Here is a 15,831-nt window from a genome sequence, read left to right as displayed (position 1 = left end):
ACACAACTTTTGCGCGCCGCATGTTTACCATCCTACTACAGTAGTGCCCTTACCACCAACACCGCGAGGACTCTCTACAAAGCCTCCCGGCCCTCGCGTAAGAAACACCAACCATCTACTTCTCCCTATCTGATCGGCAGCCAGATGAACAACTTTTCGAGTCCTACTAAGTTGAATGATTAAACAGTTACCACCATCATGGTAAGTTCCTGTTCTCTCGCGGTTACCCTCTCCTCGTTGCAACCCAGCGTCTCGTCTCGTCTCGTCTCCCTCCGTTTGCCTCACCAACCTCTCTCACTAACCATTGTTCTCACACCAGTCTCGCGACTCCTCCGCAACGTACATCCACATGAGCGCCTCCCGCAACGCCGACCTCTTCGAAGAATTCTGCCGACCCCCATCTTCCACAACGGGCTTTCCGGGCCTGTCAAACAGCGCGCATCATACCGCAACAAACCCCCACCACCCATACGCACACCCACACCAACAACAACAACCAGCCAACGGAAGCGCAGATGCGGCAGGCATGGCCCAGCTACCAGGCCATTTCATGCCGTTCGAAGAGATAGCCCTGCCTTCACACTTGATGCCCATGAATCCAGAGGACGAAGATGGCGTGGTGCCGGACATGCATGCGGCGTTTGGGATTAATCGGGCCCTAGGCCAGAATCAGGGCGGAGGCGGAGGCGGTATCGGTGGAGGCGGAGGTGGGAGTGGCGGAGCAGCAGGTGGTGTTGGTGGAAGTGGTGGTGCCGTCGAGCCCGGTGGTGAGGCGAGCAATGCCGGTGTCCAGAGGGAGCCGGCTTGGAGAGATCTAGGCCTCACGGCGCTGGTGGCTGATGTGAGGATTGGTAGTGCGGTTGGGGCGAGGCCGCCGCCTAGAAGAGAGGGGAAAAGAACTGGAGTTTTGCTGTTACGGTGAACCGGGAAGGAAAAGAGAATGTGTCAGTTGGCATGGTCGCCAATTATGATATGGGGACAAACATCTAAAGCTGACCGGACGAAGCCGCGCAAAGTCTCCTAGCAGCGAAAATGGGCCTTCTATTACGGCGCTCACAAACTATATCCTCACGACCTCGACTCTTGCACGTTCAAACACCTTGTGCAAAACGGTTCTCTCTGCCTTTTCTTCCTCGCTCAGTATCCGGGGAGTTACAGTCATCTGAGAATACGTCCCTGCCGCTTTCCGTTTCGACAATTGTCCGGGGTTGATGATCATTACGCCGTCAACGACCTGGATTTTTGTCAGCATGGGCAGTTACGACAAGGAATCTCTCCTACCTTGATGGAAGGGGTCAAAATGCTAGGCAAGACGAGCACATCCGGCTTCACTGCCATCCATTCGCCCAGCTTCAGGTATCCGACATCCAAACATGCGCCCGTTGCTTTGACCACCCCGTTACTTGACAGCTTGTCCCGTGACATGGGCGGGAACAGTGGGAAGAAATGTCTTTGGTCAATCAAGAAGCTCGGTAATCGGGTAAGGAGGTCTGACCCTGCGCCATGGGACAGCTGTTCTCGGCTCAGTTCGTACAAAATGTCTTGCGAGGAAATGCCAATCACGACTTCGTTCAGGGAGACATAACAGGGATTTGGCAGCATGGTAACTTGCTTTGGCAGAGCAAGATCCTTCCGCGGAGGTCGCTCTTGGGGCCAGCTGACGTGTTTACTGATTGCGTCCCGCACGCTGGGGACGATGAGGACGGTGATACTCGGCACGGCGGAGCAGAGGCGTTGGAGAGGCCCAGCAATCCACAGTCGGAAGAGTGCCGCCATACTCGCTCCCTGGTCTAACCCTCGGATATCTGGCAAGTCGAAGTCCCCAGATGCAAGCATTGGATGTTCAATGTCAAGGAAGGGGCCGGTCAAGATCAGGGCGTCGACCATGTTTTCGGCGGCTTTCTGACACAGTTCTTGGAAAGGTTCAAAGTCCAAGTTATCCTCGGCCGTATAAGGGCCCGAAGCGATCATGATGTTGAGAGGTGGCGAGGAAGAATCGGAATCGTCGGATACACCGAGTTTCTGGTTGATAGCTTCAATTTGGTTTGGAGTGGACGAAGGCATAGGCAGTCTGGGGGCCGACAAGATCTCCTTGACTGTAAAGTAGAGTCCGGAGGCATTCGTGCCTCGTACGGCAACGATTTGTCCGGGAAAGAATTGATAGGAAGGCAACGCGTCGACCTTCAATGGGACACGAAGCCCAGCACCCATCCGTCTAGACATCTCCAGCACCAAGGAAGCCGAATTTAGTTTCCCTTCTGGAGTGTCGGACGCGATTCGACCCACGGCAACGATCTCGCTGGTACTTTGAGCCGCTGCATTGCCAAAAGCCGACTCGTCCAAGTTATGGGCTTGTTGGATCAATGCCATGAAATCGTCGATTCTGTCGTCCAACACCTCGGAGGAATCGGACAAGTGCATCGCCATAGGCTTATATGCAAACTTTTTGAAATCGGAGCGAAGGAGGAACTGGAGGCGGGCTTCAGAGAAGGGCGCAATAGGCGGCTCCGCGGAGGGTAGGTGGCCGTTTAAGATTTCGACCGTCTGCCCTGCATTTTGTCGTTCGGAAAAAGGAATGCCTCTGGTGATGATCGAGAATCAGCTGAGGAGAAAAATCAAGGCATGAAGTAACATAACATACGCAGACCCTTCCGTCTTTCCTCCTCTAGCGGGTGTTTTTGTCGTCATAGTCTCCGGCCGACTGACCTTCCGCGGCACGGGGGATTCGAAGTCTGCTTTCCTCTTGACGCTTCCGTTCCGGCGACCCAATGCATTAGGAGTGAGTTCATCTAACCTATTCATTGTCGCATTGCCATGTCAGTAAGATTCATATCTTATTGCAAGTGGCGCTTGACAAGTCTTGCGTATATTTTCGGGGCCACCCACATCCCAAACACATCTCCAGCACCACCGGCCGCCCCTCTAGGCGTGGCATGTACAGCACTCTTTCTCTCCGACTTGACCGCGCCCGCCGCCCCCGACTTGTTGCTGTTGTGGTGTGGTCTCAAATGATCGCCTCGTTCGACGCCGTCCTGGACATCCTTGGCGAACATGCGCGTCGTCTCCAGGTCCAGTTTTGTTTCTTCGCTCCCCATCTTTAGACAGTACACCTCCCATTTGACGAACAGTTCGTCCACCGTCAGCGAGTGTAGTCGTAGTGTGGATTCCAGCACGTCCAGGATCTCCGGGGACAGGCCCCGGCCGGCTGGGTCGAAGACGGCATTGAGTTTCTCTTTGGCGGATGTCATGGTGGACGATGGTCGATTTGAACGCGTTCAATGGCGGCAGTTCTGCATTGGTAGAGTGTTAGTTCTGTAGAATAGTAATAGTTTCAATTGAAGATATCTTGGGTCGGGGTAAACAGCGCGACGCGTCCGGGCGCGGGGCGCGCTTTGAACGTGTTAAGTGGACTTGGCATTGCGACCACACTGGCACTGAAGTGCAGTCCAATGCACTAGCAGTGTACATCGTAAGTGGCACACCGGTACCGATGTACGCCATAACTTCGAAGCTGCGCTCACCACTCGTGCTTGGAAGGCAATACTTTGCCGTTGTGTTTGACCAACTTCTATGTGGTACAAGTTGTCTTGAGAGGGGACTAGCGATCAGGATCACCACCAGGAGTAATAGATCCCCTACATTCCGCAGCTTTTCTCCATCACTTTCTGCAAGACCTCTTGTAGGGGTTCTAGCAAGCCCGGAGCGGAACAAACTGTGCCCTACTCAAAACCGAGTGCACTTTCTGTCAGGTCAATCACCATTCTGCTCTCTATTTCCTCGCTGCAATCACCAGCCAGTAGAGCACATTATCCAGCCAACACGCGGTCATACATCATAACGCCCAGGCTATGCTGTCCAACAAACTTTGAAAGTTGTGTTCCTCAATTCTGATTTGTTTCTTCTTGGCCCTCGACAAGCAGATAATGCAAAATGTCGCTGAGTGACAGAACGCCCTTAAGGTAATTGTTGTCATCTACCACCATCAATCGATGGACTCGCGACCTTTTTATGGTTTCGAAAATGGTATCGAGACCGTCATCTAGCGAGCAGCAATATATTCCCGTATGGTTTGGTGATCGTGCCGATAGTGTCTTGCCAACAGTCCATGTGAGATTGGCGTAGTCTCCAGTTTTGAGGATCTCAATCACATCGACGGCCTCGAAAACGTTCAAGAGGACGCCTTGGAACAAGTTAGTCACAGCTTAATCAGTTTGGTATGACAGACTCACCCTCGGTTGTCACGACTGGGACGCTCGATATGTTCTTCATGACCATTTCGTCTATGACATCTAAGACAGTCGTATCCATGGTACACCGCACGATGTTTCCGTATGTGCCGAGTTTGATCATTGCCAAGGGCTTCCTCAGCATATCGGTCTCTTTCACGTTCATTGCAATAAACTTGAGAATTCTGTATTGGGTGATGACGCTGGTCACCATTGTTCTGCCTGTGTCACTGTCGTATGAGACCAGAGGTATTCTTCGTGCACGAGAAAGAAGTTGTTTTCTCAGGGCGTCATAGAGAATTGCTTCCGGCGGTGCTGAGACCGTCTCAGGCGGCTTGACATCCAGGACCTTCTCGACATCTGGCCACATAATCAGCTGGAAGTCGGGCTACCAATACCACCACTGCAAGCTCACCTTTCAGGTCACTGAGCAGTAATCTGTCCACGTCTTTTAATTTGTCGGCGTGTAAGTTGTAATACCGAACCACATTCAGGTAATCATTGACCGTGAGCAAGCCGGCGTAAGTCGACGTCGACGAGTCCCACAATGGGGCGGAAACGATTCCTGCGACCGTTAATGGCAGGTCTTTTGCCGGGGTTTAGGAGTCCAACACACCACATTGTACCATAATATTCAAGCTCTCTTTGACTGTCAGGCCCACATCGAGTTCAATGAGCCTAAAGCTCAGCGGTAGCACATCGTAGCAGTTGCGAATCCGCAGGAAATCCCGTATAGCCTTCTTATGCGGAAGTCAGCTTCTGGAGGATGGAAGCGCGTGCACGGCACAGAATGTTCGCCTACCAAGCCAGCTCTTTGATCTCGGTCTATTGGACGGTCAGGCTTCGGCGGCCCATTTGGTCGAGATGTCGTCCGTGGGCGAAGCAGATCTGATGGTCGCACGAATGTAGCCTCGTGACCATGGTGGTGGGCCGAGTGCGCAGTGGCAGGAGGAGTGTGATTCGTAGAGGACGACTGTTCGTTTGAAGGGGAGGATGCCTGGGTCACCTCAGAGTTGTCTGCCATGGCGGGCGATCGAAAGGCATCTTCTGTCACTTGGAGAGGGGAGGTGTTTCTTTGTCTCGCACAGACGGTGCGGCCGGGCGGTATTAGAAATGCTGGACGAGGGATCCGTGACGCTTCAAAAGTGTGGAGAAGGTGGGCGGCGCACGAGGATTGTCAGGCTAGAGAGTCTTCAGGTAAAGACGGGGCAGTGAATGATGATCGCTGGATTCTTTCGAGCCCTACTAGTATGCAGATAAGACAACCAAGATGCAAGCAATCAATGGTTTCCGCTGTTGGCTTCAAGCCATCGACCTAAGAATTACTCGTGTGGTTGGCTGAACCGAAAGGTGGGATGTTGAATGACGATTGAAGGATAACGGATGCAGTGGGCGGGCTGCGGTTGAGGATGCAGTGCAGTGCCAGTGCCAGTGCCAGTGCCAGTGCGGGTGTGTTGGGTTGGGCTGGGGTTCGGTTCACTTCAATTTGCGGACTCGGGCGCCGTGGTTTGCAGCCTGCAGATTTGCATGTGATTGCTACAGCCAACATACATACTACAATTTGAAGTACAGTGCGATTCTTGTTCAACCAGCATTATCACTCTTGTCTTCGTACATCAATTGGTCTACTGGTGCCCCGTCACAATCTAACCCTCGAGGATTGTGGATGCAGTCACAAAACCTACCCAAAGAAATGCTTTTCATAGCATACAATGCTTATAATGCCAGTGGCGTGCCGCAATTCGGCAAAACCCAACGCCATCTAATACCATCTTCAACCCGATGCTGCATTGCCATTTTGGCCTGTCGCAGTGGCCCCTTGTTTCTCACGCTCAGCTAGGCTAGGCTCTGCTCCCTTGAGATAAGCCTCGTATTCGCCTATCCTCTTTCCTCCCTTGACCCATCTCTCCCAAGCTTCGGACCTTTTCAGCTCACACAGCTCGTTCAAAGCTGGCCAGTATTCCTCATGGACATACTCGAACTCCACATTGCCGCCGCTCTCCTTCATCAGTTGGTCCCGAGGCACATGTAAACCCATGTCTTCGTTAAACCTGATTTTCTCGCGTGTCACCGGGTCGATGAACGGGGTGATCAACTTGAAGAAACCCGAGATATAGAATGGCACATTCGCAACAAGAGCACGACCCAGACGTTCCGGATAATGATTCTGCAGGATATTGAGCGTTTGTTTCCCCTGAGACAGCGTCACACCCTGAGAAGCCTTTGTCTCGGCGAAATTGATGAGCAGGGCAAGCGTTTCTTGTCCCACAGGCATCAGGTCAATTGACCGTTCAAGCATGTACACCAAATGCTGGATTTGGCGGTCACTCCGTTCGGTGTTTTGCTTGGATGGCCTCAGATAATGACATGGTCTTGCATTAATGTCCCAACCGAGAATCACCTGCTTCCCGGTCTCATTTTCAACGGAAATGTAATCCTTTGTGATTTTCTCTAAACCATACTCGCAACGCCATACCAACGTATTTCTCAGTCTGTTCTCGGCTTGTGCCACGTTCCAAGTTGTGGCCCTCAGGTAGCGCAATAGACAGTCCCGAGTGAGCCACATGCGTTCCGCATCTGTCAAAGGCCTTGTCTTTGAGCCTTTGGAAGAAGTCTCTGGGATTCCGGTCCATGCGGACACCTTCTTGAGCAACGTCTCATATTTGACCTCCTGATCAGTTGACAAGGGCGGTCGTGGTGTAGGCTTTGCGGTTTCTAGAGGCTCGGCAAAGGGTTTCCTGATAATTCCATCCGCAGCGCTGCGTGGCAGATTCAACGTCTTCTTCGGGGTGGCCGCATCCTGAGAATTTGCGGAGGGTCCGTTGGTAGGCTCTGAGGGCACATGGGAGGATTTAACGGTGGGAGTTTCTCCGGCCTGCACAGGTCCTTCGTTGATCTTGACTTGGCTCACACTCGAAGCGAGGTCAGCCACCTTGTCGGCACCCGTCGACTCAGTGGGAACTGCGCTGCCATTTCCTACCTGGGCGGACATAGCGAATGCGGAGATGGTCTTGAACAAGTAGAGAAAAAGAAGAGTCCGCTAAAGACCTGACCCTAGTTGGGGCTACATTTTGCAGTGGTTGCAAGCCGTTGGGAAGGTGCAGGCTGGGTGGCCCGGAAACTTCTTGAGCCGGTCAGCCTGATGGGCCCATGACGCTGTCAAAAAGGTAGTACAACTTGAACTTGTAGAAAATAATGAACCGTCTTTTCTCGGACACCTGAGTGTGCAACACCCACCATTGTTGGAATACTGAAAGCAACAATTCTTATCTACTGACTGCCACCAGAACTATCTTTGCTGCGTCTGGAATCTTGCTTCCATGTCTTACATTCTTCAGATACTATATTGTCCCTCCGTAATACTGTGTACAATCACATCTTCAGCCCACACATCAGTAACCACACCAACTGGTGGAAAAGTATAAAATGGCAACCCACCAGCAAAGTATAGGCTTGTTGTTTGACCTCGGTCATCTCCTGCTCACAGTACATGCTCATCCGGTGCTTTTGTTGATTCATTTCTGGGCAACTTGTGCCATCTGAGACGAAGGACACGAGAGACACCGTCTTGTTGCATCGGGCATTCCGGACCCAAAGTCAAAATGGTTTCTCCGCCTTCCTCCGTCATCTGTGCCAAACGAAGCTGGATTGTATCGTTCCAATTCGGGGGAATACTGATCTCCGCATGATGAAAGACTCTTTGGTGGTCACCGGGCTGCTCATTGAGGTAGAATGGACCACAGTAGGCCATGGTTTTCCTTCCTGCATTGGCAAACTCCTCCATTGAAGCATGAAACCAGTCGGTCTGGTAAGACTCGACATAGCCCCATTGTAGCACAGCTGCCATGTAACCATCCTCGCTGTACATGATCTGTCCTTTGCATGCCTCGCCCATGGGGTAGGTTATGTCTTTGGGATCGTCGACGTTTATTGCCACGAACGAGAGCAGTTCCCATGTTCCCAACAATCGAGAGAGAAAGGTTGGCGTCTTGTCCGCCATGCCAGTTGAATGTAGTAAGAAGGAAATGAAAGGGCGTAGGGGGGAATAAATCGAGATTATCTTACTCACTTGATGCGTAGAATCACACCGCAGGGAGAAATAAGACTGCCTTACCTTAGGCAACCAACTTAATGCAGTGGCAGAGGTCAGTAGGAGTTTGGTCAGTAAAAGTACAAACGGCAGGAACCAGACTGCATCATCAGGCAGTATCCGCGCAGGCCCAAACGGCAGGCACGCCGCGGCCTCTTCATGCTTTTCACTGCAGCTGTTCGGACATGACTGAAGTTTCACGCCGGTTGCATCAACCGGTCACCTAGCTATTTTTCATGCCCCTGATGCGTAGAAGCCCTGTTTGATTAATCAGGAGAGCAAGATGTTTGTGAAGTTGTAGAAGCGGCACCGGCATAGACACACCGTCGCCAAGGCTCGTCTGTTACAGGACAAGGCTACGTCAATCTGCATAGTCGCGAAGTGCCTGCTAGTAAATCCGCCCCAATTGACGTGCAACCCACTTGGGATAAAACACAATACAACTTGCGATTTCCTCCACGCTCGAGGCTGCTAACAATTAGTTGCTCGGCGGATAGAATATCTGCCTGCTGGCGGGCCACTCCCTGATTAAACACCAAAATGCCGCCCCCTATGCCCAACCCTACGAAGCGGATGACCGCAAACCCAGCCCGGCCCGCAAGGTATCGTCCAGGAAAGCCAGTAGCCGGTCAAGAGTCGTCTGACGAAGAATCCGAAGAGGAGCACGAGAAGGAGCAAGAACCACCCAAACAACCGCAACGGGGACCACCAACCAGATCTCAGCCCCGGCAGGCTCGTGCCGCAGTACAAGAAGAGAGTGAGGACGAGGACGAGGAAGGATTTGTTACGGAACCGGAAGCCGAAGATGAGGCAAAATCACAACCTCAGACAGTAAAGCCCTCTTTAGGACAGACAGGCCCGGCGCCTGTGAAGCAGGAACAGAGACAGCCGAAGTCTGAAGAGGAAGTAGACGAATCTGAGGAAGACGAGTCGGAAGAAGAAGAAGGGTCATCGGAGGAAGAAGAAGAGAGCTCCTCCGAAGAGGAAGAACCGCGGAGAAGATTCCAACGGCCTACATTCATAAAAAAGGATGCACGGAAACAATCGGTCACAGGTACTCCAGGACCAGAGACAAATGGCGGTGCTGCGGCAACAGCAGAGGCTGGATCCGAAGCTGACATGCAAGCACGCCGTCTCGCGCAGGCCGAACAATACATCAAAGACAAATTAGAACGCGACGCACTGGCTCGGGCACAGGGGAAAAAGGCATGGGACGATGACGATGATGTGCTACCCGAATCCATGGTGGATGATACCGACGGCATCGATCCGGAAGCAGAATATGCGGCGTGGAAGGTGCGAGAGTTGAAACGGTTGAAGCGGGATCGTGAAGCCCTTATAGCACGCGAGAAGGAGCTCGAGGAGATTGAGCGTCGCCGCAACTTGACCGCCGAGGAACGCGAGAAGGAAGACCGAGATTTCCTCGAGAAGCAGCGCGAAGAACGCGAATCGGGTCGCTCCAAGGCGCAGTTCCTTGCCCGGTACCATCATAAGGGTGCCTTTTTCCAGGGCGACGAGGCTGCAGAAATGCTTAGGCGCCGCGACATCATGGGCGCTCACTTCGAAGACCAGGTCACGGACAAATCTACTCTGCCGGAATACATGCGTCTACGGGACATGACTAAATTGGGTAAAAAGGGTCGGACGCGCTACACTGATCTTAAGGGTCAGGACACAGGCCAGTTTGGTGAGGATGTGAAAAGATGGAAGGGTAGTATTGGCGGAGCGGGAAGAGGTACTGGGGGAGGGTTTGGGAATGATTTGAAAGGAGTGGATGAAAGGTTCCTCCCTGACAATCACCGTGGCGGCGGAGGGATGGCTCCGACTGGCGCCAATGCAACCGCAGTCGCTTCCAGAAAGGATGATAGGGATCGAGACCGAGAACGTGGTTCTTATCGCCAACGAGACAGAGACAGACATCGGGATGATGACCGCCGAGACAGGGAGTCAAACAGGCGGAGAGAAAGCAGTTATGACGACCGAGATACGAGCCGCTATAGTCGCAAGCGATCATACTCTCCATCGAGGTCTAGGTCTCGCTCCCGGTCTCCTCGAAGACGGAGACGCGATACAGACGATGAAGGGGAGTGGAATCGTGACCGTCCAAGGGACAGAGAGCGGGAGTCTGCGCGCGCACGGTGATGAATTGGAAAGGCAGTGTGATATGACATCTAAAACAGTGTATAATGTAGAGTTCTTCGAATACCTTAATCACGACCACGAAATGAAGGAAGAATATGGACCCGGCATGTCAATATGTCACTCTCTCTCAGAGAATTTCATTTCCGGTTTGCGTTGCCGCAGCTTGACTGACACGATGTTCATGCCGCTACCTAATGCAAAGGCTCGCCGTCGGTTGGCAAAATGTGGACATACTTTGCTTGACTCCGTGGATACATATGGTACATGACTTTTTAACCGTTTGGTGGCTGTTACAGTACATCGACGGGCTTGTCCCACGGCTGCCCGATCCAACTATCCAGTAGTCATTCATCGGACCGTAATGACTAGGTAGAAATGGCCGAATATCATGCCATGGATGAGGAATGTACTGTATCTGGTCATCAGCCGGCCAGCGAGCGACTGCATCTGCTCTGACTACTAGTAGTTCTGTCGCAGTTCGACTGATTTACCCAGATCGGAAGCGATCGAAGTTCGATACAACGGACAGTGCCTGATCCACGGCCAATAGAGTGGGGTGGTACAAACACATCCGTCCTCAGTTCAGTCATAGTCGTAAGATACCTGATAGTCCTTGTCTTTTGCGATGGGTGGGTGCCATGCCTTGCCTTTTCGTTTGTATCCGATGATACCGTTCGACCACCAACACCAGGAGATGAGCAGAGCAATTGTGACAGAACCGCTGATGCAAGACCCAAGTCGGCGGTTGGGGACAAACGGAGTGTTGTCTGTTTGCATTTGAGGAAAATGGAAAAGGTATATAAGCCCAGATGGAATGGCCCTCCAAAGCTCTCTCCTTCTTCCTTTCCTCCATCAAGCAAAGCGAACAATTCAACTCTCCACTTCAGAACCAGAACCAGAACAACTCTTGACTTGACCCCACAAGCAGACTTTGATAAACATATATCATATCTATCATATTAGTATCAACTTCATTCGAACAGCCCTATCAGGATGGTGTCTTCCGGTAAGTACCTATTCGATCCTGCTTTGCCAAGCATTGCAGAGAGAAAGACCTCAATGTCGCTGACTTCTGTCTGTCCGTCACAGGCATTATCTTCGACTTTCCACAGGGTCCGGCCATGGAGAGATCTGGTACACCGCCGCCTCGGCCAGAGCCTCGTCCGCCGACCCCAGTTACCCCATTTCCAAAGCCCGCTTTCCGAGATGCGGCTCCATTGTTGGAGGGACCCGGTACACAGCCACCGCAACCAGCTCCTCGTCCGCCGACTCCAATTCCACCGCTTTCTGACAAGAGTGGTGGTCAAGATGCGGCTCCGTTGATGGACGGACCTGGTACACCGCCACCTCAGCCAGGTCCTCGTCCTCCTACCCCGCGCCCACCGATCTCTGAGGAGCATGGTCGAGATGCTGCTCCATTCATCAAGCGATACGATACACCTCCTCTGGCCACGCCCACACCCGATCCGGGTCCGCCTGATGCGCCGCCGCGGCCAGACGATGTGGCAATCAGTGGTGAGTATGCTCTCCGCCCGACGGGGCAGCTTTTGCATACAGCATCTAACTGTTTGCAGTCATGTAGACACCGACAAGGGGAAATTGACCGGGGCCATAATCCGTGCTACCTCGGAGCCATGGGAGTGACTCGGAGTGATCTCCTTGGCCACATTGATGTTCCAATGTCCAGATTCCAGGCCATGGCTGATCAACAACATGTACCATGCCTGAGACAATGCAATCCGAGGTAGCTGGGGGTATAGTCCGAGCCACAGTTTGAGAGCGAAATATCCTCTCAGTGTGCTGATATTCGTTGCTGGATAGTGGCGAGCTGAATGGGCCGACATCTTTGTCATGTATCTTCCCGAATGTAGCCGGGGAGATCTGCTATCGGCCAGGACGTTGAAAGCATCAAATAGCAGCAAATTCCACACCTCATTTCAAAGCAATTCCACCTTGATCGGAATTTTATCAGGTAGTACGCCAGCGTATCTTTCCCGCACCAGTGCTGTAGAACCGAAGCTCTTTTTTTGGTGATTTTCCCTTGCCATGTCCAATCACTTGATCCCCTGGCGTTCAAGCTCCTTCTCACGCTCTAGGACATGGTCCTCGAACTTAATCAGAAACACAGTTCTGTTAGGCCAGACATCGGTGCCCGTGTTGTGGGCAGAGGCCTTGCACGGGAACCCAGCGCCGTCGCACACACCCTCAATAATACCAGCAATATAAGCCGCAACACTCAACTGACTCATCTCCTTAGGTACCGAGATATACTGGTTAGTCAAGGGTGTGTTATCGATAATCATATACTCGCCCGGGTTGGTGGTTGACTGTTCGAGGGAATCGGCAGGCCGCGAGAAGAGCAAAGGGTACAGTTTTGTAGTAAGCAGAGTGAGCAGTGGGAGGAGACGCAACGGACGGTTGGAAGCGCCTGCGGCGGGAGCAGTTGAGGAACTCGAGCCTGAACTGCCGGCCGGGCTGGAGCGGTACAGCATCAGGTCCAGTAGTTTCAGCCCCAGCGGATATCCTTGTTCGTTCAGTCTCTTTTCGAAATCCTGGATCCCCTTGACCCGTCGCTGCGCGTACGACACCATTTCCATGAATAGATATGCGAAGCTGGACCGTCCGAGTTCCGCGTTCCGTGACCGGTTCAGATTGCGGTCGTAGATCGTCTTGCGGGTCGATGGGTACCTGAGCGTCGTTGAGCTCATGCTCGCCGGCGTCGGAGTAGTAGCACCCCCGCCTCCGCCGCCCACAAGAGTGTTGCTCGATGTCGAGGAGTATTGAGACATGTGTCTTGAGGGCGAGGTCGTGTGGGAGGACGGGTACGAGGGCACCATCTGTCCTGGAGGCGCGCCTGCCATTGTCTTTAATGGGCTCTGCCCTCGTGGTAGTCTGTGGAAGAAAGTTGTAGTTGTACTCTCATGTCACGTTGCTCCCTGCACGGAGTTGTGTTGTTAAAGTGGTATCGGAGTCGAAGCCTACGTTGTAAATAAAGTGACGCACAAAGTACGGTGGTCAAGCGGGGAAGGTTCCCCGGGCCCCTTTTTACCACAGAGCGACCACAGCCTTGCGTTCTTGCAACGACCCCATACGCTGATTTTGATAACAGTCTCAACAGTTATGTTCAGATTGATCGAGGAATACACGTGCTACTCTCGCTAAACCATGTTTCTCCCTAATCATACTGGTACTACTCTTCATTGAAGTCGTTAACCACTCAAATCTTATGCGATCCGGACCGGCCCTCTTCACCGCGTGTATGATCCTGCCCATCCTCGGCCTTCTGTTGCTGCCGGTTATTCTTCGATTTCTCTTTCGAAGTCCCTATATCGCCATCCCACTCCTGGAATGCTTTTTGTCGCTGCCGAGAGTTCCACTGTAGAGTTCTTGATATACTGTTCACCCAGTCTTCACTCCGTCGACCCGGTGGCATTACATTTGCAAACGGGTAACGTGACGCTGAGATGGTCACATAATCCCCCGGGAATAATTCAATTCTGCAGATGTTAGACTGTTTCAACAACGAAACCCGGCGGACTTACCTCTCTCGCCCATCAAAGCTCGCCCAACAGTTTGCCCTAGCGTCATACGGCACGCCTAGCCTAAGAACGATAGTATCGGGCAGAATGATAGGCCTGAATGAAAGAGTGTGCGCGCAAATGGCCGTCACTAGTATCACGGGGTTTTCAGGATGACACAACGATCCGCCCGCAGCAAGATTGTAGGCGGTGGAACCGGTGGGTGTGGCCACACAGATGCCGTCTGCTTGGACGGTCGTCAGGTGTTCCTCATCACCAAATAGCTCGATAGTCGACATGGTCGGGTTAGGACCCCTGTCGACGACGATATCATTCAGAATCTCAAAGGTACCATCGGGTCTATGGGTGTTTCGGTCGTCTGTTTCCTCTCCAATCAACTCTTCAACGATATCTCGGACCTCGGCGTCATCATCTCGTCTAAGACATCGCATCACAGTTCCTTCAAAGCGCAATCGTAGGCTGATAGTGACGCCATCCTTAAGCGCTTGTGAAAGTGTATGCTGGTAGTCGCCGAAGTCGAACTTGGTCAAGAACCCTAGGGAACCCAGGGAAAAGGCCAGTACTGGAGGTACCACTCTCTGGAATAACCAACTCGCATATAGCACTGTTCCATCACCACCGAGTGTGATGACAAAGTCGAAGGTGTGTGGATGCTTGCGGGCCAGGTCAACGGTCCAGTACTTCAACCGGTCTTTGAAGGAAGGATCTTCGGCGATCAGGCCCTGGGCATCAAATTGCTGGTTGTCCTTCATCGTCTCTTCCACATACACAATGTATGGAACCGCCCTGTCCTTAGACAGTAACCAGCGAGCGACTTCTCTGGTCTTAACAATCAAAGTCTTATCGTACACCTTTGTGAGCAGAAAAATCGAGCGGATCTTGAGTTTAACCTTGAGGTTGGACAACTTTTTGGCCAGAGATCTGACGCTCATGGCCATATCGCTCAATTGCTTCTTTGTCAGCAACCGGGATTCTGTCGCGCGTAACTCCTCCCTGCTGGACTTGTCTCCATTTCGTGCCGTTGACGGCGGTGTATCAACCTCGTCTATTTGTTCCAGTTTCGATTCCACTTGGGGCTGTTGGCCGAGGGTGGTTTTCTCCACCAACTTATGAACCATGCATTGGGATTTCGTTCGTTGTGACCGGTGTCTGATTGGTACTTCTATCTCAGGATGATCCGAAAGTACCACGGAGGACTTGCGGCGGCGGGCGCTATCAGAATCAAAGACGACCTAGATGTCAAGACCTGTTGGTGCTGAACATAGGAGAAAAGGTTTGCGCGGTAGGCTCACTTCGATCTTGCGGTTGTACTCATCCTCGCTGCTGGAGTCACTCTGGAACTGCTACGCATTGTCAGCATTGCAATCGCAGAGACTTGGATTTCATGATCGCAGCAACGCGACGCTTTGCAATTCTTTTCTGGCGGAGCGACCGAACATGTGCTTTGGATTCCTCTGGCTCGTGGTTACACGTACATTTCCTGGTAAACACTCGCTGATCCTCCTGCTGAGATGCGGCACACCGCTTGTTCCGGACATGCTGTCGCGCACTCTGAGATGAGCCCGCCTCCGAGTTTGCTTGGGGACCTTGCTTTTAACTCGTCCCTAAGACATACATACTTGTCCAAAGTGTACAAAAATCTGTTGCGGAAACCGCGGGCAGGACAACAGCGTCGCAGCCCAATCGGTCATGACGACAACCGCAGGCCGTGAGTAAATACGCCAAACCCGCAGTTTTCGAGGTGCCAGTGATGATTAAGCATCCGATTTAGGAATGCACATGCCATGCTCTCTACGAACTATAGGTGAACAACTACTAATACAACATTATATAG

At 52.4% G+C, this 15,831-nt stretch overlaps 9 protein-coding genes across 10 annotated transcripts; 3 read left to right on the top strand and 6 right to left on the bottom strand.

Annotated features, from left to right (window-relative positions):
* Window positions 1-17: 17 nt before the first annotated feature.
* Window positions 18-2,669, top strand: HMPREF1120_01329. 2 transcript variants are annotated; one of them, XM_009155343.1, is made up of 3 exons: window positions 18-97; window positions 145-201; window positions 320-2,669. In XM_009155343.1, the coding sequence occupies exons 2-3, from the start codon at window positions 199-201 to the stop codon at window positions 920-922; spliced, it is 606 nt and encodes a 201-aa protein (XP_009153591.1). In that variant the 5' UTR covers window positions 18-97; window positions 145-198; the 3' UTR covers window positions 923-2,669. The 2 variants fall into 2 exon arrangements, with proteins under 2 accessions (XP_009153591.1, XP_009153590.1); XM_009155342.1 differs by having other exon boundaries at window positions 18-201.
* Window positions 1,061-3,248, bottom strand: HMPREF1120_01328 (DNA polymerase alpha subunit B; the record flags this gene model as incomplete). Its single annotated transcript, XM_009155341.1, has 4 exons — window positions 1,061-1,234; window positions 1,282-2,581; window positions 2,642-2,794; window positions 2,887-3,248. 4 exons carry the CDS (start codon window positions 3,246-3,248, stop codon window positions 1,061-1,063), a joined length of 1,989 nt encoding a protein of 662 aa, XP_009153589.1.
* A 633-nt stretch (window positions 3,249-3,881) lies between these two features.
* Window positions 3,882-5,250, bottom strand: HMPREF1120_01327 (5'-AMP-activated protein kinase, regulatory gamma subunit; the record flags this gene model as incomplete). Its single annotated transcript, XM_009155340.1, has 5 exons — window positions 3,882-4,180; window positions 4,230-4,586; window positions 4,642-4,791; window positions 4,843-4,966; window positions 5,029-5,250. The coding sequence occupies 5 exons, from the start codon at window positions 5,248-5,250 to the stop codon at window positions 3,882-3,884; spliced, it is 1,152 nt and encodes a 383-aa protein (XP_009153588.1).
* A 750-nt stretch (window positions 5,251-6,000) lies between these two features.
* On the bottom strand, window positions 6,001-7,218 carry HMPREF1120_01326 (4-nitrophenyl phosphatase; the record flags this gene model as incomplete). The annotated part of the gene is made up of 1 exon (XM_009155339.1): window positions 6,001-7,218. One exon carries the CDS (start codon window positions 7,216-7,218, stop codon window positions 6,001-6,003), a length of 1,218 nt encoding a protein of 405 aa, XP_009153587.1.
* A 489-nt stretch (window positions 7,219-7,707) lies between these two features.
* HMPREF1120_01325 (uncharacterized protein) lies at window positions 7,708-8,226 on the bottom strand (the record flags this gene model as incomplete). Its single annotated transcript, XM_009155338.1, has 1 exon — window positions 7,708-8,226. The coding sequence occupies one exon, from the start codon at window positions 8,224-8,226 to the stop codon at window positions 7,708-7,710; it is 519 nt and encodes a 172-aa protein (XP_009153586.1).
* A 490-nt stretch (window positions 8,227-8,716) lies between these two features.
* Window positions 8,717-10,708, top strand: HMPREF1120_01324 (uncharacterized protein). The gene has a single exon (XM_009155337.1). The coding sequence runs from the start codon at window positions 8,857-8,859 to the stop codon at window positions 10,456-10,458; it is 1,602 nt and encodes a 533-aa protein (XP_009153585.1). The 5' UTR covers window positions 8,717-8,856; the 3' UTR covers window positions 10,459-10,708.
* Window positions 10,709-11,329: 621 nt separating this feature from the next.
* On the top strand, window positions 11,330-12,102 carry HMPREF1120_01323 (uncharacterized protein; the record flags this gene model as incomplete). The annotated part of the gene is made up of 3 exons (XM_009155336.1): window positions 11,330-11,464; window positions 11,548-11,973; window positions 12,041-12,102. Exons 1-3 carry the CDS (start codon window positions 11,452-11,454, stop codon window positions 12,100-12,102), a joined length of 501 nt encoding a protein of 166 aa, XP_009153584.1. The 5' UTR covers window positions 11,330-11,451.
* A 410-nt stretch (window positions 12,103-12,512) lies between these two features.
* HMPREF1120_01322 (uncharacterized protein) lies at window positions 12,513-13,247 on the bottom strand (the record flags this gene model as incomplete). The annotated part of the gene is made up of 1 exon (XM_009155335.1): window positions 12,513-13,247. One exon carries the CDS (start codon window positions 13,245-13,247, stop codon window positions 12,513-12,515), a length of 735 nt encoding a protein of 244 aa, XP_009153583.1.
* A 428-nt stretch (window positions 13,248-13,675) lies between these two features.
* On the bottom strand, window positions 13,676-15,535 carry HMPREF1120_01321 (NAD+ kinase; the record flags this gene model as incomplete). Its single annotated transcript, XM_009155334.1, has 4 exons — window positions 13,676-13,955; window positions 14,001-15,229; window positions 15,290-15,340; window positions 15,473-15,535. The coding sequence occupies 4 exons, from the start codon at window positions 15,533-15,535 to the stop codon at window positions 13,676-13,678; spliced, it is 1,623 nt and encodes a 540-aa protein (XP_009153582.1).
* Between the last annotated feature and the right edge of the window lie 296 nt (window positions 15,536-15,831).

This window comes from Exophiala dermatitidis (genome assembly GCF_000230625.1).
Source record: "Exophiala dermatitidis NIH/UT8656 unplaced genomic scaffold supercont1.1, whole genome shotgun sequence".
NCBI lineage: Eukaryota > Fungi > Ascomycota > Eurotiomycetes > Chaetothyriales > Herpotrichiellaceae > Exophiala > Exophiala dermatitidis.
Note: the sequence above shows the minus strand (reverse complement) of the source record. Positions and strands in the feature narration are given on the sequence as shown.

Bases quoted from the DNA above. Each gene is read 5' to 3' on its own strand.
- HMPREF1120_01324 (XM_009155337.1), top strand. From the start codon at position 8,857: ATGCCGCCCCCTATGCCCAACCCTACGAAGCGGATGACCGCAAACCCA.